Raw genomic sequence first — 21,706 nt, forward strand, 5'->3', positions numbered from 1 at the left:
ACATATTGCTGATACAACGCATGTTCTCACCAATAATATCATTTCTTCTACTTTTTATATGCTTTTTTGAATTCATTTGAATGCCGAGCCATGATACTGTTGTTGTAAAATTAAAGATTCTTGCCAGTTGAAGTTGTGAATGAATTCTAACCATTCAAGGATAATTCTCTCCCTTGGGAGGAGCATTCCGCTTACCATACAAAAAATTTAGGAGCAGCTTTTTTATTTATTTCAAAGCATGAATGTATAGGTGCTACCTTACAATTCAACCAATAACAAGTACAGCCCTCATATGTGAACACCCTGATTTCTATTAACTTTTGTATTCCGTGGTAATCTTGACATGGGTAAAGAATTTATCCGAACTGCTCTTCTAACAATTGGTAATGATCAAACTTACGTTATATTATTTCTCATTAATAATATATTTCCTATATTAGAGTGCAACATATTTTATAAAGTGTTTGTATTTTTTTCTCTCCTTGTGGGTGTGATTAAAACAAATTCTTTTTGGAAGGCTTACATCTTGTGTGCAGAACAATTCCACTTTCGATGTGTTGACCTGTTAAAAATAATGAAGGGTACTTATTAATTTACAAGATATACTTCATGTTCCCAATATTTTGCACCTCGTAGTTCTTTTTTGTTATTTAATACTGTTTTCACTTATATTGGTTTTTGTAAGGGGGCTTAATATTAATCCTTGTCAAGACCAAGTTGGAAGAGTTATTTTTTCCCAACCTTGTAGAATCTCCGGTTTTCTTTGGCTGATGGATGAATTGGTGTCTTGATGCACTATTGTTATCATTACGTAATAGCTCAGAGAGAAAATAAAATAAAATAAACGCACTTTATCCATGCTTATCAATAATGCTCGATCTGCAAGGTAAAGAAAGACATATTATACTCTTCGATACATTTTTACTTCCGCTCATACATTTAAACTTTCTCTAATGTTTTTATTGTTCTATCATGGCCGAACCGCTCAATAGTAAGATAACTAAATATCAAGTTGATTCGGCAGCTTTAACCCGTTATCTAGGGCAATTGTGTGTTAAGGAACATAAGAGGCGAGTAATTCGGCATAAGGACAGAGATCCGAATGATTTCATTGGGTTAACATCACAGATAATCAATGTTTCGAGCTCCGAAATATCTTGTATAAATTCTGAAAGTGTATTTGGTCCTTTCATGACAGATTCAGTGCTTAACATGTCTAATATTGACATAATTTGCAAATACAAGCTGAGGGAAGATCAAATTGAAATATGGACACCACCCATAAAGCAGGGAAGTAAATTGAAGAGTTTGAAAATGTTTGTTATTCCAATAAAAAGTGAAAGCATGCCTTTTCTCGTGGCACAAAGTAAGTTTTTTAAGTCCCGTCTAAGGAAAAAGGAATCTTTATGGACGGAAAAGCCTTACATCAGACATTTGAATATTTCAATTACACCTAACTCATATACTCTTAACTTTACAATATATTCCTCTATAAGGGTCAAGCAGTCGTTGGATGCTTTCAACTCGGTGGATTTCATAAAGTCTTTCAATGAGCTTGCATCCTTTATTATTACACCAGAACTTACAAAATATGAAAAATCCGGGTATGATAAGGAGAACGAAGACTGGCAGATTAAGGAGCATCCAAATGAAGCAAACTTTTATGCTCAAATTACAAGAAATACCCAAAGCATTGCTTTTCATAGTGAAACGCAATCTCAAACCATTCCTGGATTGAGTAAGCATCTTTTAGGATTTCAAATGGAAACATTACAATGGCTTCTTGGGCATGAAGGGATGGAAATTTTACCTACTGCTCAAAATTTTGCTGATGGTTCTGACAGTCGATCATTTGTTGTTAAACAAATTGTAGATCATATTTTGCCTCATCTCGTGGATGATGAAGCATTGTCTGAAGCTTTAGATAAATACTGCTTTGGATTTTCAAGGGTTCGGCTTTCTTCTAATCCCGACAAATATTACTGGTGTAATATGTTCACAGCTAATATCTCGACCAGAGATTATGCTATAAGCACGATACGAAATGCCTTTGGCTCTGGGCTTAGAGCTAAGGCATTATTATCGGAAGAGATGGGACTTGGTAAAACAGTGGAAATGCTGTCTTTAGTTTTGATGAATCCAAGAAAGGATTATGCTCCGTTCGATACGAAGAAATTAGATGCATTTACCGGTGACAGGTATTTGTCAGAATGTAAAACCACGCTTATTATATGTCCACAGACCATAATTGGGCAATGGTTGTCTGAGATTCGAGAAGCAACACATCTTTCCGTCATGATTTACGAAGGTATATCGGACTACGAGAAGCAAGCACAAAAAGCAAATACCTTGGTAAATCCAACTAATATTGCTCGAGAGCTTTCTCATTATGATATTATTCTTGTTTCTTACCATACTGTTTCAAGAGAATTGCATAGGGCAGTCTTCAAGCCTACGAGGAGGCCCAAAAGAAGATGCACTAAACGACTTAAGTTTTTTGACCCAAACGTTACGTATGATTACAGTGGTAAAATTGTAATGAAGAATCATGATGAATCCCAGCATTCTGATAATAACTCTAAAGTCGTGGGCAATGGTCGAAGTGACGGTTATATTGGTGAGACGGATGACTATGAAAGAATAGACTATTCTTCCCCTCTCATGCTGCTAGAGTTTTGGAGAGTTGTTTTAGATGAAGTTCAAATGACTGCTAGTATTAACACTAATGCAGCAAAGTTTGCACGTATAATTCCAAGAGTTCATTCATGGGGAGTTTCGGGAACACTGATCAAAAATGGACTGGACGACTTATACTCTTTGCTATGCTTTTTAAGATATCATCCTATTGATCGATTCACGATAACCTCGTCGGAATCACCTTGGAAACTCCTCACAGATGTTGCGCCATATTATCAGTTTTCAAGATTGTTTAAATCTATTTGCCTTCGCCATACCAAGAAGATGGTATCGGATCAGATTAGATTGCCGAAACAGAGTAGAATTTTGCTTCGGGCACCTTTCACCAGTATTGAACGCGATAATTATGATTTTTTACTTGATCAATTCTTAGCACAAGTAGGTCTTGATGCTAATGGTGATCCGACAGTGGAGGATTATGATCCAGAAAGATCATACGGGACCATGCAGAGATGGTTAAGAGAATTAAGGCGAATATGTTGCCACGCACAATTAGGCAAGCAAATTTCTTCTAATAAACACGCTAATGGGAATGATGACCATGAAAAATTGGTCATAGGTACTATCGGTGATGTGTTGAGTGATTTGATTAAAAGATCAAGCACGGATTTATCAAGTAATCAGAGAGCATATTACTCGTTGGAACTTAGGAAGGGTAAGATTTTCGAATTTATGCGCCTTCCAGACAGCTCTCAAAGTCTATTTGAAAGTTTGGTAATTGAACTTGAAAAGAGAATTAATGATGTTAAAAATGAGCCAGTAATAGAAAAGATGGCGAACGTTTCCAAACTAAGACCTTGGTTGGAATTGTTACATCAAGCTTACTTTTTGTTAGCGTCATCACATTTTCAGCATTACAGACCAATGAAACCTTTGCCCGATAATTTTGATGAACTTGTTGAAATTGAATCTCAGGAGTCAGGAGAGGAAAAAATAAAGATAGACTCAGCATTATTCAGTGCGGATGAAAAGAAGCATTTTGATCTGGAAAATACTTATTATAATAAGGCAGATAAGTTGCTTTTACAAATATTGGAAGATCCCTTGAAAAAGGTTAGCTTGTGTATTACAAGAATGGTTGAAAAATTTGGTTGCATTGCCAGATACAAAATACCTTTGTCCACCCTTCCCTCACCACTCATCAAGAGTTTGAAAAGTATTCTTGATGAGAAAATGCTGATGAAATCAATTCAGGCTTGCCGAGTGACTGATCTCACTTTAATTGCATTTCAAAGCAATTTTGGATTTAATACTAGGACTTCTTTGTTTTTCAACAGAGCCAAAAAGTGTTTAGAAGAATTGAATGTACAATCGCATGTCATCAACGCTTGGATTACAAAATTGTCTGTGGTTTTAAAGCAGCCTGTTGCAAATTATGCGGACACAACCAAAGATGCCACGGGTGAGGAATATGGTCAAACACTTGTGAATCAAGAACTTGCAAATACATACTTGGAATCCTTACAGAATATGCTAGAAGATCGAGAACATTCAATTATCTCTGTTGAGTCCATTAATAAATACAAGAAAGGTCGCATATTCAATGTTTCGGAAGTTACTGATTTGAACAGAACAGTAAATACGGAATTGCACAATAAATTAGAAAAAATTAGGAAGGATTATATGCCTGATGGATGCTTTAATACTAATTATACATTGAAGCACTTATGGTTAGAAGTAACAGACATTGAAATTGGAATGAATTCCTTAGAAAGTAATGGTTCTGAAGAGCTCCGATCCATGATATCAACAACAAAGGGTATGCTTAAAACAGAATTAGATCTCCAAAAGAAGGACATCAAAAATTTAAGATCGAGGATATTTGAAATCTTGGATGATTCGTTTAATTCTAAGGTGGCCTACTTTAAGGCATTGCAGATTAAATCTGATACATTGCAGAAGTATATACCTGTAAAGCAAGTGTTTTCTGATGCAACACCTTACCAAAAGGCAGTGGAAGATATGAACAGTGTGGATCGGCAACTTCAGATTCTTCAGGGAAAAATAAGGAAGGGAACAGTAAGACTGAGGTACTTGAGGACTTTGCTTCCAGCACAAAAGGGCTCTTCTGAAAGCGATGATAATCGAGTTGGAGAAGAGCGTGTATGTGTTATTTGTCGATCAGAAATTCTTGTGGGGATCCTCACATCATGTGGTCATCAATACTGCAGAGATTGTCTTCATATATGGATGAAGAACAAGCCGACATGCCCGGTGTGTAAGCGTATTCTTCATAAATCCGACCTTTATGTTTTCACAAGAACCCAGAAAAAGCTAAGTGGTGGTTTAATACAAGGTTCTGAGTCTGATCATAATTCGAACAAAAAGTCTGGTTCTAAAAGTGAGCTTCCCGCTGGTGATCCGGATGATGAGGAAGTGAATAAATTAAGTAATACCAGATTGATGGAAAAAGATTTATTCAAGGTTTATAAATCATTGGATGATGATATGTTAAGAAAAATTGTTAGTATTCCTTTGGTGGAAAGTTTCGGCTCCAAAGTGGATATGATTGTAAGACAGGCCCTTTTTCTCCGGAATCAAGAGGGTGGTGTACAAATATTGGTCTTTTCACAGTGGCCCCAATTTCTTCACATCTTAGGTCAATCATTAAAACAAAATGGTGTCAGATATATTTCTTCTGCAGACACGGGACACAAGAGGAGGAGAAGGGTGAGAGAAGAACGAGGCTTCGTTAACCGTCATCAAATATTGAAATTTACTGGGGAGGAGGGCAGCGAAATTGAGGAATTCAAAAGGAACCCTGATATCACATGTTTCCTTCTTAATGCTAAAGCACAGGCTGCAGGTTTGACACTGACAAATGCCTCGCATGTTTTTCTATGTGAACCGTTGGTCAATCTTTCTCTCGAACTTCAAGCTATTAGCAGGGTTCACCGAATTGGTCAAACAAAGCCAACGACAGTGTGGAATTTTGTCATTGAAGACACAGTGGAGGAATCAATTGCTTATATGTCCACCAAAAGGAGGATCGAGCTTTCGAAGGAGCGGGCAGCGATTCCAGATGTAAGCAATGATAAATTTGTTGATGAGGATGCTTTGGATGTTACGGAGTTATCGAAGAATTCAGACAAACTCGTAGACAAAGATGGGGAAGTCATTGCGGATAATGATCTTTGGGCATCATTTTTCGCCAATCGATCAGTACGAGTTGTTGACTCGGTTGTTGGCATGCATGCCAAGTGAAAATTGTGAATTGTATATTTCATACATAATGAACGATAAGTTGTGAGATTAAACAAAAAAATTAGAGAAAAAAAGCTGGAGAATTTACAATAAACGATATTAAACACATAGGAATAAGCTTTCATCATCAGTAGCAAATATCCTACCGTCATCAACCAAAGTTCCCAAGTGCTCATTGACCTGGTCCACAGAAATGTTGAATTCCTGGGCCATAAGTTGGGTAGGGACACCCTCGACCATTGAATTGCTATTTTCTTTAATGAAGTTGTAAAGCTTTTCTGTCAGAGGCAAGTTTGCATTGTTCTGCTGCTGCTGCTGTCCAGGTTGGTTATCACCAGTCTGATTTCCATCACCAACAAAAAGTGAATTATTGCCCCCCTGTGAAGAAGAGTCACCGCCATTCTTGTGGCCAACGTAAACTTTGACTGCACTCAAGAAATGATATGGGATCTCATTGAAGTCCGTTATAGGACGGATGGATTGTGTCTGTAGCTGTTTCTTGCTGTTGAATTCCCGAATTGTAGCACTCACACGAACATATTCTCCCGATTTAAACTGTTGCTGGTCATCGGCTGCATCATCCCCATCATTATTCCACTGCCTCACAGTTATGGCCTCCGTTCCATCTTCTAGCTTGTACATTGTTGAACTTGTGTTAGAGGTATCAATTTCACGGATTATGCCAATGAAGCTGACATAGTATAGAGGCATACCATATACTTCATAAGGTCCATCCTGAGTGGGTTGTGTAGCACTTTGAATCATTTTGATCGTCACTGGTGTAATCGTTTGAGTTGTGTTTTGTCGCTGCTGCCTGTTGCTATTATCCTGCGAGCTGAAACCACCATTACCAGCCCCGTTATCAGAAGTATTTCCATTATAGTTACCGTATCCGGTACCATCATTATAGTTGTTGTATGGATTAAAACCTCCACTCATCTTTTGTGACTACGAGTTATCTAGTTCAGAATACTTCGCGTATTTATATACAGTCTTTATAAAGATATGGCTTCACTTATAAATATGATCAAAGGTGTTTCCATGAGTAAGTGTGGGTCCTCAGAAACTCCCTGTACAGTACCACTTGCCAATGCGCGCTACTCTGGGGGAAAAAAAAAGTTTGGAAAAATCGCCTCCCGCGCCCTAATTATTCATCTTACGCGTCATGGCCACTTGAGTTCGGAAGGCCGACGCGTCGATTAACACATGAATCTTCATCGCATCTTCCAGTTTGAAAAATAATAGCCAAGCTCTTCCAATGATCAGTCAAGCTATTCACTACTCTTCATCATCTTCCAATATTGTTCTCGTCCTGTCTAATGTTGTTCTTTCCATCCCCTTATACTCCATGTCATAAATCCCCCTTCCCTTGGTAAGCGACCTGAGTTTGGGTAAATAACCAATCATCTCTCTCAATGGTGCTTCTGCACGAATTACTTTCTTTCCACCGGATTGTCCGGACTGTACGTACCTCATTGTAGAATCGAATGGAACGTATGTTTTCTCCGCTTCCTCACGTGCCCAAAGGGCTTCCTCTCCTGTATATGAATGATCCTGCTCTTCAATATCATTGATCTGTGCATTTCTAGCACTCATGAGATCCTGCGTCACTACACCCAGATCCTGATCATTTACAAACACCGAGACTTTCATTATCGGTTCCAAAATTGTAAACGCTTTCTCTGGTAACGATGCAAGTGCTTTTTTTATGGCCATCCTAGTGAGTTGAAGTAAAGGTGTTGCCGACTTAGCCTCGAGTGGAACATTCCATTTTAAAATTTTGACGGCCACTGAATGTAACGGGAGAGAGGCAATACGACCACCAACTTGGAGTGATCCGTTTACTCCAGAAATTATAGAGTTTATAAGCTGATCATAGCTCACTTCCATTGGCCACCTATATTCGCCACTAAACACTTTTTCAACAAATGGGGGAGCACTAGCCTGTTCAAATACCACCATATTATTGTCATATTTTAACAAGTGACATTCTTCATTTGTGTCATTATTGAATAGTGACGTACTTTCGGCTAAACCCTCAAATGGTACAACTGTAAGTTTCACATAGAACATGCCTGTACAGTTTGGGTCTGCTGTGATTTACTAACACTTTCAGTAGGCTCTATTATGCTTTCCTTGTATGTAACATGGACTTTTCCTATATCCGCATTCACCTTCATATCATTGACAAGTCGATCTTTTGTGATTTCAAGATGAAGTTCGCCCATTCCAGAAAGAATTAATTGACCGGCTTCATCGTCATATGTCAATCGTAAGCTAGGATCCTCTTTCAAAATGAGTTTCAAGCAGGTTTCCAATTTACGTTTATCAGCAACAGTTGTCGGCTCGATGCTAACAGAAAAAACAGGAGGTGGAATTGTAATTGAAAGAAGTTTTGCTGATGCTTCCCGTTTTTGAATCTTGTTCGGATTTTTGGATACTGCATGCGATATTAACGTATCGCCCGTACTAATTTCTTCCGTCCCTGTAATAACTCCTATATTTCCCGCCGTAAGATATTTGACTTCCTGTGGAATTTCACCGTTCATGAGCAAAAGTTTACCAATGCGAATCCTTTCCCCTGTTCTGGAATTAATCACAGTGCTGTTTGGGTTCAACTTCCCACTGTAAACTCTTACAAAAATCATAAGTCCCCTGTTTGGATGAGATATAACTTTAAAAGCTAAGGAAGCAGAAAGGTTTTTGTCTTTATTAATCACACATCCAATACGGGGATCCATTTTCACAGGTAAGTTTAAATCTGTTTCATTGGAATGTGCCTGCAAATATTTCTTTGCGTTTCTTTTCTGTCTGCCACAAGCATTGATATCACAGATAATTTTTGGTGGAGGTACATCTATTGGTGATGGAAGATAACTAACAACTGCATCCATCAATGGTTGAACGCCGATGTTTTTAAAGCTAGAGCCGCACAATATTGGAGTCGTATACCTCTTTATGGTAGCTTTTCTCAAAGACTCCTGAATTACTGCCGAATCTACTTTCATGTAGTCCTCTGTTTCTAAAAACGAATCCACAATGGCATCATCAAAATCGCAAAGCTGTTCGATGACTGCTTTTCTTGCTTTTATGCATTGCTTTTTCGCATCTGTATATTCAGTATTAAGGTCCTCTTTTTCTAAATGTATCACCTCAATATCCGTTCCATCAGCAGCCTCATTAGTAGATGAAACATTGGTTGAGATATTCCAGCGTAGAAGGTTCTTATGAATAACATCTATAACACCTGTGAAGTTCATCCTTCCAGTGGCCACATCCTCAACAAAATAGGGAATATTCACTAATGTTGCTCTTGTTCCGAGTCTTCCCACAATCTCTTTTACAGTCCGACCATACCCTGCCCCATCTCGATCCATTTTATTAATATATGCAATTAAGGGGATCCCAAGATCACGAGCCTGCTTCCATACCTTCTCAGTCTGTGCTTCAACACCAGCAACTGCATCTAGCACAGTCACTCCACCATCCAAAACTCTCAAGGATCGAATAACTTCAAAGGTAAAATCTGCATGACCTGGTGTATCAATTATGTTAATTCTATGATGATTCCATGGTATTGTAACTGCTGCACTTTGTATAGTAATGCCTCTATCCTTTTCTTCGGCAAGATAATCAGTAATGGTATCACCTTCATCCACATTTCCTATTCTAGATATGAGCCCACTATAATAAAGCATTCTTTCTGTGGTAGTTGTTTTTCCTGCATCAATGTGAGCAATGATTCCGATGTTTCTTATCTTCTCAATTGGCACTTTTTCAATGTCTGTTTTGTAGTCAAAGGTTGAAGAGTTAGAAGCAGAGGCAAAGCTCCGAAAAAAGCGGACATGGTCGGTCGCTTTTATTTCACTTTTTAGTGTTCTCAAAATAGAACGATAGAAAGTAATCATATTACACCATCAACATGAAGAAGTTGGTTTCTGCCATATCAAGTGCTGAATTGTTTAGAGCTAACTCACTGAGGTGTACGGTTCTCATATTTAGTGGGGTATGAAAAAAAAATCAAGTTGAAAAAAAATTGTTTAAAAAACAGTAGCCAAATATCTTTCTGAATATACTCATCCTGCAAGTTCACCAAAAAATGAGCATCATGAATTCCCAACCCTGCTATGTTCAGTACGACGTATATTTTCGTATAGGTGTTAATTAGTTCTTCTTCTTCCTTAATTTGATAAATAGCCTTATCATTATACATATATACAAATAATGTCAGAAAGCCCGAAGTTTGACATCAAGGAGGCATATCTCAAGTTCCTTCGGGATGACCCAGAAATGACAATGCCTGTCGCTGCTATAGAAGCGCTTTTAACAATGCTCAAAATAAAGCAGCCTAACACTTCTTCAGAGTTGGTTAGACTTATGAATGATGCTACAAAGCAGTTGAAAAGTTCTGTTTCCAATGCTATCTCTTTGTCGGCAGGATGTGATTTATTCATGAGATTTATTCTCCGAAATGTGCACCTTTATTCAGACTGGGAATCGTGCAAAAAGCATCTAGTGCAGAATGGACAGTTATTTTTACAAAGAGCAAAGGATAGTCGGTACCGGATTGCGCGAGTGGGCATAAACTTCATCAATGATGATGATACTATACTAGTGCACTCATACTCAAGAGTAGTTCTTAGTCTCCTAGAGTATGCAAAATCAAAATTTGTTCGTTTCAGGGTGTTCGTAACGGAAGCATGTCCGGATAAAGGAGAGAGTAATGGTGTGAGAATGGCACATTCCCTGAAAGCAATTGGAATTCCCGTTTGTCTTATTCCAGACTCGCAAGTTGGTTTTGTTATAAACAAAGTTGATAAAGTGTTTATGGGAGCAGAAGGTGTCTCCGAAAGTGGTGGAATTATCAACCATATGGGCTCGTTTCAGATTGGGGTTCTAGCAAAAAATGCAAAAAAGCCTCTTTATGTGGTGGCAGAGTCTCATAAATTTGTGAGGATGTTTCCACTGGCCCAGGATGATCTTCCGTCTGAACTGGGAACGAAACTTACATTCACAACTGATCAGAATGTTGGTTTGATGGATCACCCAAATGTTGATTTCACTCCCCATCAGTATATCACTGCTTTAATATCTGACTTAGGTGTTTTGACCCCGTCTGCTGTTTCTGAAGAGCTCATTAAAATGTGGTATGACTAATTTTTTACTAAAATATATTATACACCTATATACCTAAGTAGCTTTCAGTCTTCTTTTTAGATTGGATATGGTTGTTTGTTTAAAGGTATTTATATATTAATATACTTTCCATCATTGAAGAATAGCCTAAAAATGCACGCCATTTTTTCCGGGATCCACTAATCAAATTTAACCTTCTTTCCTCTCGGTCTAGCAGCTGGATTTTCTCTTTGCGCATTTGCCAACGCTATAGAGGATTTAACCCGTTTATTAGGAGCAAGATCCTCGTTCCTCGTTCTAAATCTCTTTCCATTAAAGTTGTTTGATCCGTTCATATGACCTCTACCTTTATCAAAAGACCTGTGATTGTCCTCCTCTCGGGTTCTTTCATTATAGCTATCATATCTCTCTTCAAAACGTTCATCACGTCCTGGACGATTGTTATCCCTTTCTCTAAATTCTTCTTTTCTATTCTGATAACTTCCTGTCCTTCCATCAGATCTTGGACCCCTTTCATTATCATCATGTGCTCTTTCCCTATTTCCGCCAACTCTTCTTTTAGATCTGTCCTCACCGAATTCCATTCTAAGTTCTCTCCCACCCACTCTGTGACAACTTCTGTCTTCAAGAGCTTTTGATGGTCCTTCCTCATCTTTGAAATCCAAAAATGCAAATCCTTTACATTTTCCGCTATCTTCAAAGGTGGCCATACGAATTTTGACTATCTCACCACAATGCATGAACTGCTCCCTCAGCTGGTCTTCGGTTGTATCGAACGGAAGATTTCCCACAAATAAAATTCTTGATGGTGGATTGTGTGAAACTGGGAACTTCCTAGTTGGTCTACCATCATAGGAATCTGATTTTTTTATAAGTAGATCTCTACCATTTAAATTTGTTTCAGATAAAGATAATGCTGCATTCAACTTGGAGGCGGTAGTAAAATCGACATAAGCAAAACCCCTGTTCCTTATTCCTTTACTTGGCATATTAATTCTTACAATATCTTGTTCCAGGATACGGCATTTCTTTTCTGTTTTCTCCGCCTCTCCATCTTCTTCACTTTCCTCCTTTGGTTCCTCAACTTCTAAATCGGCTGTCTTGGTGGTGAAAAATGTAACAAGATCAAGTTTCTGCGTATCGAATGACATATTTCCAATCCACACACCATATTTTGTCCTTTTTGAGTTGTTATGCAAACCTGGTGCACCTTCAACTTTTCTTTTCGATCCATTTTTCTTCCTTTCTTGAAGCTCTTCCAATGTTATCTTTCCCTTCTTCACCAAACGTAACTCTTTCTTGGAGAGAGGTATATCTGCATTGATATCAATACTAATTTCATTTTCTTCATTTTTAGCATCCTTTTTATGCTTGTGTTTGTGTTTCCGTTCATGATCTTTTTTATCTCCACTCGCTTCCTGTGGCAAAGAATTTGATTTCACCTCCACTTCCTCGTAATCCTCGTCATCATTATGATGATGATGGTGGTGATGGTGGTGGTGATGTTCCTTTTTACTAATTGCAACTTCCTGGGTCTTTTCCTCCTTGCTCATTTATATTTACTCTTTTACCTATACTGAAAAGAATCAGTCCCAAAATCGAAATAATCAAATGATTCTGATGTTATCAACTATTTTATTCTACCTTATCTTTGATGGTTTAAAGTATTTTTTTTTTTCTTTCTTTTTTCAGCTGAAAATTTTTATTTACTTCAAGATGATCTATATTAAAGAAAAATAATGTCAAACAGGGAATTCATCATTTTTACTACCAAGAGGTCTGAAATTAGTTGAACGCTTCAATGATAACGTTTGTGTGTGATAAAATAAATATTTGGGTATTGATCTAGTAGATAAATACTACGTATACTTTTATGAAACATGTATTAGGTAGGTAACTATATACTTCATAAATTTCTGGCTAGTATCCATGCATTTGGCGAAAAGTGTAAATTAACATTAAAATGATATCCTATATAAACACTAATGATCAAAAATGATTAATTGTGTGCCAGTTAATGTTCTAAAACTCTTGAATGATGTTTATTTTCTTTATCCACTCAGAAGTTCACTTTTGCTTTGAGAGAATGGTGCACCCAAAGAAAATGTGTCAGGTGATTAATGCTCACATGATCTCTTCAAATGCACTTTATTTTATCTCATTTTATTGATCCCCCACACCTACTAAATATAGATAGTAGTATTGCAGGATTTGAGTCAAACACATAAGTTTCTAAATATAGTCTTATTGCTGGACTAGCAATTTTTCTCCAAGCTAACATTCTAGAATTAGCAAGAGTGCAGAAAAAAAATTATAAAAAAAAATTCCGGCTGAGACCTGCAGCCGACTATTAGGCAAGGCCTTCGAATAATCCAAAAAAAGAGGAAAAATATTACCCCTATTTATTTCTTCGCTTTTTTTCACACATCGGCTTGTCTGCCTCGAATGTATGAAAGTTTTCTTTGTTTATTCTAAAACAAATGTTTTCTTTTTTATTTATTTACCAGCAAATACTGTCGACATTTTTTTTTCTTCTAGTTGTTTTCCTTTGGCTTTAAAGCTTCGACTTTTTTCTTCTTTCGTTCTTTTCTATTACACTCTTTTTTGTTTCTTTCTTATTACTCACTAGACATCTTAGGAGCAAGATTATATAAACATGAAGTTCACATTTGCATTGTTGAGTGCTCTAGCTCTTGCTGTTACCGAAGCTTCCGCTGAGGGATCTTTGGGTTTCAACTTGGGTGTTAAGAATAATGATGGCACTTGTATGAGTACCGAGCAATTCGAGACTGCCTTAGATACCCTTTCACCTTATGCCAGTGTTGTCAAGACTTATTCTGTCTCTGACTGCAACACTTTGCAGAATTTGGGACCTGCTTTGGAAGCAAAGGGTTTCAAAATTGCCTTAGGTATTTGGCCAACTCCTGATAGCAAGTTCAGTAGTGAGAAGGAGGCACTTCAAAGCTACCTTCCAAAGATTTCAAAGAGTACTGTCCAGGCTTTCTTGGTTGGATCAGAGGCTCTTTACAGAGGTGATTTGACCGCTGACCAGTTATCTAGTGATATCCAGGAGATCAAGTCCCTTCTTTCCGACATCAAGGACAAGAATGGTGATTCATATGGTGATGTTCCTGTGGGAACTGTTGATTCTTGGAATGTTCTTGTTGATGGAGGAAACGCTGACGTTATCAAGGAAGCGGATGTTGTCTACGCTAATGCATTCTCTTACTGGCAATCACAGGCCATGGACAATGCCTCTTTCTCTTTCTTCGACGATATCATGCAAGCTATGCAAGCAATTCAGACTGTTAAGGGAACTACTGATATCAACTTCTGGGTTGGTGAGACTGGCTGGCCTACCGAGGGTTCTAACTATGGTGCTGCCGTCCCAAGTGTCAGCAATGCTAAGCAATTCTGGAAGGAAGGTATTTGTGCTATGAGAGGATGGGGTGTTAACACATTCGTCTTTGAAGCATTTGATGAAGCATGGAAGCCAGAGACTTCAGGTTCATCTGTCGAACCTCATTGGGGTGTCTTTGATGAGAATTCAAACAAGAAGTACGACTTAAGCTGTGATTTCTCGTGAATAATCGACTTTGACATAATTTGATCCGGCATGAACAATCTGATTTTTCTTGTTTTTCCCAAATTTCATTTTTGTTCATGTGTATCTATTGGGGCGGGTCGGACTATATTTAGAAAGGGAAATTAAAACTTATTTTCATACCCTCATTTTATTGCACACTGCATTGATATGATGTGATCAGGACAAAATCCAATCATTCACTTTTATTTTCCTTTCAATTGTTGCTGATATGGGCATAGCCGAATGTTGACAATTTTAGCCTGTTGTTTTCAAGAGTGCTATATTGCTAAACTCGTTCGTAATTGATCTTCGTTTCTTATCGTTTATTTCTCACATATTTTCAATTTATTTCTTTGTCCTTTTGCATATTCAGCACTTGCTTGATAGACACAAAATATGCTTATTCAAGTGTTTATCTTATCAACTATATAACGAATTAAAATAGCTATTAGTCTATAGTACTACTACATATATCTTGATTGTTTATGCATGGCATTTGCTTTTTAAAATTTTGTTTAAGTTATTTACTATACATGCTCGAGCAAGCTGATTCCTCTTTAATATTTCTTTTTCTTCTCATCAATGGAAAGTTCACCCGCACCCGTGTTGACGATTAAAAGAAGACCTCCAACAATGCTTAATGTCTGGAAAAACTCATAACGAAGGTAATCTCTCCTCGTGTCCCTGTAGTCATAAGTCCAATAGTGATTGGTCGAAGCGTTATAGACAGCAAGAAGGATTGTCAAAATAGCGGCAGAAAACTTAGTCTTGTAACCAATGGCGACTGAAATGCAGTTGATGGAACCAATGATGGTAACCAGGATGCTGAAGATGCTAAAATGTGCATTAACGATAAATGCAAGAAAGAGCACAATAAGCATGATTCTACCCGCAAGAAGGAAATATTTTTTATGGTCCTTACTCTCAATCATAGGAAGTCCTGGCATCATCAATTTTCTTTTGTCAATAACAACAGAGTCTGAAAGTGCTAGAAGGAGACCTCCAATGACAGAAACGTTTCTCAAAAAGAAGAAAGTTTCAAAGAAAAGCCCGTAAACTATTCCTTGAAGGAGGACAATTGAGGACAAAAGACCTGTTGCAAGAAGTGGCTTTCTCCTCATAATCACCAGTAGCGAACCAACGCACATCGAAACAACATTAAAGAGTAAAAAGAATTTGACAAGCCATGGATATAAATGTCTGTAGGTACTCAAATAGTAAACCTGTTCCTTCCACTGGGAGATGATCCTCATAGAGTCCTCTAAGAATGTAGCCACGATGAAAAATCTTCCAATACTTGGAACGTATGGTTTGGCGCCCCCCAAGTAGCGGTCTATCAATTGTTCGACCTTTTCTGTAAAATGTTCGAACTTCTTCACGTATGGATTGTCCGAAGGTATCATTCTGTTTATGGTATCCAATGGATCAATGTGCGAACTTGAAGAGTTAGAAAAGCCTGAGGACTGAAATTCTCTATGGAATTGTGGATGGTAACTACCCGCATATTGGCTTTGTGACTGAGGGTCAACTGCAGGTTGGCCCGGCATTCCATATGATGCCGCACCTTGTTGTCCTCCTTGAGGAAATTGTGTACCTCTAAATGACATCGTGAATTGTTAGAGGCCTTCAACAGTCAAAAAGACGAACTGCGTACGAAAAGGTAATAGTGGAGATGATCCGGAGTAATGATAACAAAAGAAAAATGAGAACTTATGAATATGTGACTTATCTCAAAGTGTCTAGGGTTATCAGGAACAACAACTGGATGAATAACAATTCAAAATTTGATCAAATTAGTACGTCTAAATCGAAATGTTACCCTCACAACGTTTAGGCGGTGTATGAAAAAAAAAGGTTTCTCGAACTGAAACGAAAAGGATGATCTGAAACGTGTGATCTGTCCTACTAATACAAGTTGGTCCAACCAAAGCAGAAAAAATGTGAAAAAATGCGAAGGGGGAGGGGATCAAGCGGGAAAAAAATTGAATCAATAAGATCAGAACGAGAGCAGAAAATAATTTTGAGTATTAGGAAATATGCAAACAAAAATCAGGTGGCAGCAGGGGCGCTTTCTTTCTGCAAAGTTCATCAAGGGCAATACATAGTCTAGAATTTTAGTGCAGTCCTGAAAAACCCAGTGCAAGTATATCAGAATTGCTCTATATAACATCAATGAAATAAGCATTAATTGACTATCACCCTTGATAATTATCATTTCTTCATTAATCAACAGTTTTGAATAATGCTATAAATATATATATATAAGTATGCGCCATGACACAAAATTATTATCCTTCTTAGTCGATACCTGTCAAATCGTAGGATTCAACAAGATTTTTTTGAGCCTCAACATTCGCTTTTAATTCTTTGTAGAACTTCATACCTGATTCCCCCTTCTTTAGCTCAGATATTAATTTCGCTCTTTGTGAACTATGAGATTCGATTACTCCGTTCATTGCAATTGAAACATCGTTTGAGGGATAGTTTAAAACCTTTCTGACCTCTTTTGCAATTCTGAGAGAATTCTTGTTCTCATAATCTTCCTTTTCGAGTTCCTTTTTAATCTTCTTCATCACATTTCTTTGATAGGCATGGGGTGCATCGATGCAAATATAATACACAGGTAAACATATTGCTGCAATAGCAGTTGCAACTGGTAAAATTTTTCTTGTAACAGCTTCTGGCAAGAATCTAGCAATTGATTGAACACCTGTGATTGTAGAAAGCAGTTGGGGACCATACATAATGAGAAGTCCAGAAATGCTAGTTTTCCAAATTTTTGAAAACGCTGCACTTAATAATGCATTCGTAGACTCTGAAGGAAGTGAAATCCCAAAAGTTTGGCAAAATCCTTTGAAATTAGGATCGATGAAGTCGGTAAAGCTGAAATCTATATCAATCGTTCTCTGAAGTTGGTCTTTTCTCCTCGAGTACATCGCATCCGGAATGAATTTTGTCACCGGAAGAGTTCCTGGCTTTAAGTATTTCATTCCACAGTTCCTAATCCGATCAACGGCATCGGAAGTAATGTTCCTGGCAAATTCTTCCGACTCAGAGACGCTATCAAAAATCCTCGAGACAATTGCCTCCTGTGTCAATCTTGCAAAGTTGGAAATATTTGAGTAACCCCTGAATCTAATGCCCAATGGTTCAAGTCCAACACTTCCAATCACACTATGAATATGCTGTCTGGAATTCATGTACGCTTTACTTGCGGAATCTTCCACAATTTTAAGTATCTCTTGATTAACATCAACTGAATTTCGAACAGCATTCTCATACTGAGGGCTTACTTTCTGAAGATTATCCTGTAGCTCAGCTTTGCGATACTTCGTCCGCTTTATGTTCTGGTCTGACAAAAGAATAACATCTCCGTAGAGTTTTCGTAAATATGTCTTTGCAGGTAGAAGTTTAGATATTGCCCTTTTCTCTAAAATGAAACCTCTTAATGAGGCTTCTAAATGGTCAAAGTTTGGATTTCCCGATGGTGTGTCATTTCCATCATTGTCGCCTGGATCACCATCCGGTCCCTCGGGCTTTTCACCATTTTCATCACACTTCGAAGAAACAAAATGGACAAACTCATCAGAATTCTTGAATGTTTCCGGTGACAATGATTGCAATTGCTCGGCTATTTTCCCCTTACACCTCTCCTTATTTTTAATTTCATCAAACTTGTTCACCACAATGAACATAAAGTTTTTGTCCTTAGCAGCACTAGAGATGAACTCCCTTCCCGAAAGTGTAAAATGATTTGCAGCATTCACCACAAACACGACAAGATCGATTTCCTCTTGGCGAGCATAAACTTGGGTTGTATGATATGAGTCCACATTAAGACCAGGAGCATCGATTAACCTGATGTCAATGACACCGTTTCTTAGTAGGCTTTGAGAAGGTGGCCTATTGTCCTTAACATATATTATAAGTAGGGCATATGTTTTAGCCTCATAAACAAGCTCATCTAAATCAGAGATCTGAAATATCATATACGTACGATGATCATCCCTTTCGTATTTCATGCCAATTGGGACTGCATGAACCTCCTCGATTCCATCATTCTCTAAGCAATCAATTATTTCGCAAAAGACGCTAGTGCATGGTTCCTGATCTTCTGGTAAAACAGATCGTCTAAGAAGTGCATTACAAAATGCAGACTTTCCAGAGTTCAAGTCACCAGTGACTAGTACCTTTGAGGATGTGTCATCGATTCTGTCCTTTAGGGATGTCAAATGCCTTAGGATTTGTGTGATTTTTTCATCAAACAAGTTAGCAATTGAATTATCATCCAAGGAGCCCACTACATCGTCAGACCCATGATCAGCCCGATAATTAAGTCGCAAAATTTCAAATTCGTTTCCGGTTACTAAAGGTTCGCGGGTATAATCAGATGAATTCTCTTCTGAAAAATTGGATGCTTGTTCAATATGAAAGTTGATATCTTCACAAGATAATGACTTCTGACGCATAATTGCAATTCTTGAATCTTTTGAATTTAATCTTATGTCCAGTTTATTGTCTCTTGAGATTGGATAAAATATATGGTGGTTGCGATTCTCTTGGCGGAGATCCTGGATGATCCTGGCAGCCAAATTTATAGATCTATCCAATGCTACCCTATTGTGATTGTATTGCATTTGAGAAATTCTTGCCTTAACAGCCTCGATATTTGAATTTGAGCCCATAGATATGGATGTGATTGCTCTCTCAGGCTCGCCATTTATTGGTTCGTCGTTTACTAAAGTTTGTTCATCAAAATTTCCGGTTTGCCGTTCATAATGCACAACCTTTGGTAAAGGATTTGAAAGCTTGAATTCATCTCCTATCAATGTATTAGAATCATCCGTCAGAGTTGCCTTATATTCGTCTTTCCCCCTGCTTGAGTCCTTCACATCTCTCACGGCTTGTTCTTCTTTTCCTTTTGCAGTAATATCGTCCGAATCACCCTTGTCATTTACTGATGTACTACTCGTTATGCATCTATTAGTTTTCTTAGAGCTCTTATTCTCGTTTTTGTATTTGTATTTGTTCTCATTTAGTTCATTTCGGATCTCTTTTCCCATTGTTCTTATAGTTGAATCTTTAGTTAGCGGCGATTAAATTAATGATCTGAAAGCCTAGACTTCCCCTCCAAAATAAAAGATGAATTCTCCAACAGTATTAAATTTTAGTGCTTTGCAGATGAACATAAACGTAAACCAAAATAAAAATGAAAGTGTAAAGTGTTTTCTTTAGTTTGATCGTAATACTGAACATTCTCCGTTCTTGCTTTCCTGCAGGATGAACTAGCCGAATGAGGAGTAAAAAAAATGATTCAGGCACTGTTCGGTAAGAAATAGCAGCGCCCTAGACAAAAACGAGAAAATAAAATGAAAGTGAAGTAAAATATTATGAACATAAAATAAAAAACGCAGTGAAAAATGAGGTAACGCAGTAATCGAGGTCTATCCATCTATCGAACTTCTAAGTTTGGTATTTGCAAGGTATAGAGCTTACAATCGTCCAAGATGTCATTCAGAAGAAGATCCGATATTATTGGCGGATCAAAAGCAAGTTCAAATCTTCCAGGTATAAGGCGAAATCCTAGAGATGGGAGTATAGATATATCTTCTAGAAGAGCTGGAAAACCACTGGTTTGTGATGGTAAACCACCATCGCAGGTCAGATTTAATCGATATCCTGCCAGTATAAGTGCTTCTACGGTACCTAAAGGAAAAGTGGGTACATTCGTGCAACATCCAGGAATTAGGCCATCCATAGTAACTTCCCTGCCTTGTACTTCAACCGGATCTGAAGATATTGATCGTATTCTAGAACATAATGGAATCCCGTTGGGGAGTTCCTTTCTTGTCGAGGAAGATGGTGCTACTGATTTTGGTATTTCATTACTCAGATTATTCTTAGCCCAGGGTGTTGTATATTCTCGTCTTCAACAACGATCCCTCTCAAGGCAGTCCCGCACTCATCAAATAGTCATCGGCGTTCCACAGCAATGGATTTCCAATCTTCCTGGACTCTATAATGGATCCTCAAGGCAGAAGAAGCAAGAGGAGTTGGAGAAAAAGCGAAAACAGGTCAGTGTTACAAACGTCCTCGAGGAGAATCACGTTTCGCAGATGAAAATTGCTTGGAGATATGGTATTCAACAGCAAAAAATGCAGTCGATAGCTTCAGCATCGTCAAGAATCAGCCCAGAATTTAATTCCTCTCGACAGTATCCAAATTATTGTTCTCAGTTTGATATCACATCCACACTTGTACCTGCAGCAAACCCTACAGAAGTTACCTGCATTCCGTTCACACAAAATATAAATTATGATGATATTCTATTTCAGATAGATAGTGTGATATCTCATAAGAAAGATGCTTTGGTGAGAATTGCTATACCATCATTTTTGAATCCGCTTCTTTATTCGGAAGAGCTTACTCAGTCACGTAATGTCATAGCCTTTCTTTACGGAATGAAGCGAATCATGCACAAGTATAGAAATCGAGTGGTGCTAATGGCTACATTGGGATTGGATCTTTACTCACGTGGCAATCCGTTTGTAACCATCTTGGAATCGAATTTCATGGATGCAGTGATTGAACTTAAGCCGTTTGACCCGGACCTCAGAAGTTACCTTGAAAGAGTTTATCGAAAGCAGCCGATGAAAGTGAAACATGGACACCTTAATATCTATAAAATACCACAATTAAGCGAGCTTGGCCTTATGAAGATGAGTGAGTTAGAATTATGCTTTAAGAATGGTAGAAAAAGGTTCGATGTTGAACAATGGAGCATTCCGATTGATGAGGAGGAGACTAAGGAAAGGAAGCAGGTGGATGGTCAAGGCCAAAATGAAAAGGTGCATGTCAAATCGAATTTCAATTATTCCTCACCTTCAATGGAATTTTAAGTTTGAGACATCCCGACACAAGCTACATGAAAGAGTGTTAATAGTACAGTATAATATAAATTGTAATGCATAGTTGTAAATACCGTTTTTAAAAGGTAACCTAATTAAAACCAAAAAGAAAAAAAAAGAGTTTCCCCTATTCCATTCATACATCCCATCACCGTTACCGAAAATATCATGAAAT

The 21,706-nt window shown here is 37.8% G+C and overlaps 10 protein-coding genes across 10 annotated transcripts; 4 read left to right on the top strand and 6 right to left on the bottom strand.

Annotated features, from left to right (window-relative positions):
* Window positions 1-972: 972 nt before the first annotated feature.
* On the top strand, window positions 973-5,901 carry BRETT_002884 (uncharacterized protein; the record flags this gene model as incomplete). The annotated part of the gene is made up of 1 exon (XM_041281403.1): window positions 973-5,901. One exon carries the CDS (start codon window positions 973-975, stop codon window positions 5,899-5,901), a length of 4,929 nt encoding a protein of 1,642 aa, XP_041139194.1.
* A 99-nt stretch (window positions 5,902-6,000) lies between these two features.
* On the bottom strand, window positions 6,001-6,840 carry BRETT_002885 (uncharacterized protein; the record flags this gene model as incomplete). The annotated part of the gene is made up of 1 exon (XM_041281404.1): window positions 6,001-6,840. One exon carries the CDS (start codon window positions 6,838-6,840, stop codon window positions 6,001-6,003), a length of 840 nt encoding a protein of 279 aa, XP_041139195.1.
* A 339-nt stretch (window positions 6,841-7,179) lies between these two features.
* Window positions 7,180-7,863, bottom strand: BRETT_002886 (uncharacterized protein; the record flags this gene model as incomplete). Its single annotated transcript, XM_041281405.1, has 1 exon — window positions 7,180-7,863. One exon carries the CDS (start codon window positions 7,861-7,863, stop codon window positions 7,180-7,182), a length of 684 nt encoding a protein of 227 aa, XP_041139196.1.
* Window positions 7,864-7,961: 98 nt separating this feature from the next.
* Window positions 7,962-9,599, bottom strand: BRETT_002887 (uncharacterized protein; the record flags this gene model as incomplete). The annotated part of the gene is made up of 1 exon (XM_041281406.1): window positions 7,962-9,599. The coding sequence occupies one exon, from the start codon at window positions 9,597-9,599 to the stop codon at window positions 7,962-7,964; it is 1,638 nt and encodes a 545-aa protein (XP_041139197.1).
* Window positions 9,600-10,125: 526 nt separating this feature from the next.
* Window positions 10,126-11,058, top strand: GCN3 (translation initiation factor eIF-2B subunit alpha; the record flags this gene model as incomplete). The annotated part of the gene is made up of 1 exon (XM_041281407.1): window positions 10,126-11,058. One exon carries the CDS (start codon window positions 10,126-10,128, stop codon window positions 11,056-11,058), a length of 933 nt encoding a protein of 310 aa, XP_041139198.1.
* Window positions 11,059-11,216: 158 nt separating this feature from the next.
* BRETT_002889 (uncharacterized protein) lies at window positions 11,217-12,590 on the bottom strand (the record flags this gene model as incomplete). The annotated part of the gene is made up of 1 exon (XM_041281408.1): window positions 11,217-12,590. One exon carries the CDS (start codon window positions 12,588-12,590, stop codon window positions 11,217-11,219), a length of 1,374 nt encoding a protein of 457 aa, XP_041139199.1.
* A 1,103-nt stretch (window positions 12,591-13,693) lies between these two features.
* Window positions 13,694-14,623, top strand: BGL2 (glycoside hydrolase 3 protein; the record flags this gene model as incomplete). The annotated part of the gene is made up of 1 exon (XM_041281409.1): window positions 13,694-14,623. The coding sequence occupies one exon, from the start codon at window positions 13,694-13,696 to the stop codon at window positions 14,621-14,623; it is 930 nt and encodes a 309-aa protein (XP_041139200.1).
* Window positions 14,624-15,180: 557 nt separating this feature from the next.
* On the bottom strand, window positions 15,181-16,230 carry BRETT_002891 (uncharacterized protein; the record flags this gene model as incomplete). The annotated part of the gene is made up of 1 exon (XM_041281410.1): window positions 15,181-16,230. The coding sequence occupies one exon, from the start codon at window positions 16,228-16,230 to the stop codon at window positions 15,181-15,183; it is 1,050 nt and encodes a 349-aa protein (XP_041139201.1).
* Window positions 16,231-16,920: 690 nt separating this feature from the next.
* On the bottom strand, window positions 16,921-19,686 carry BRETT_002892 (uncharacterized protein; the record flags this gene model as incomplete). Its single annotated transcript, XM_041281411.1, has 1 exon — window positions 16,921-19,686. One exon carries the CDS (start codon window positions 19,684-19,686, stop codon window positions 16,921-16,923), a length of 2,766 nt encoding a protein of 921 aa, XP_041139202.1.
* Window positions 19,687-20,130: 444 nt separating this feature from the next.
* On the top strand, window positions 20,131-21,522 carry BRETT_002893 (uncharacterized protein; the record flags this gene model as incomplete). Its single annotated transcript, XM_041281412.1, has 1 exon — window positions 20,131-21,522. The coding sequence occupies one exon, from the start codon at window positions 20,131-20,133 to the stop codon at window positions 21,520-21,522; it is 1,392 nt and encodes a 463-aa protein (XP_041139203.1).
* Between the last annotated feature and the right edge of the window lie 184 nt (window positions 21,523-21,706).

The sequence above is a fragment of the Brettanomyces bruxellensis genome, chromosome 9 (genome assembly GCF_011074885.1).
Source record: "Brettanomyces bruxellensis chromosome 9, complete sequence".
NCBI classification, from domain to species: Eukaryota; Fungi; Ascomycota; class Pichiomycetes; order Pichiales; family Pichiaceae; genus Brettanomyces; species Brettanomyces bruxellensis.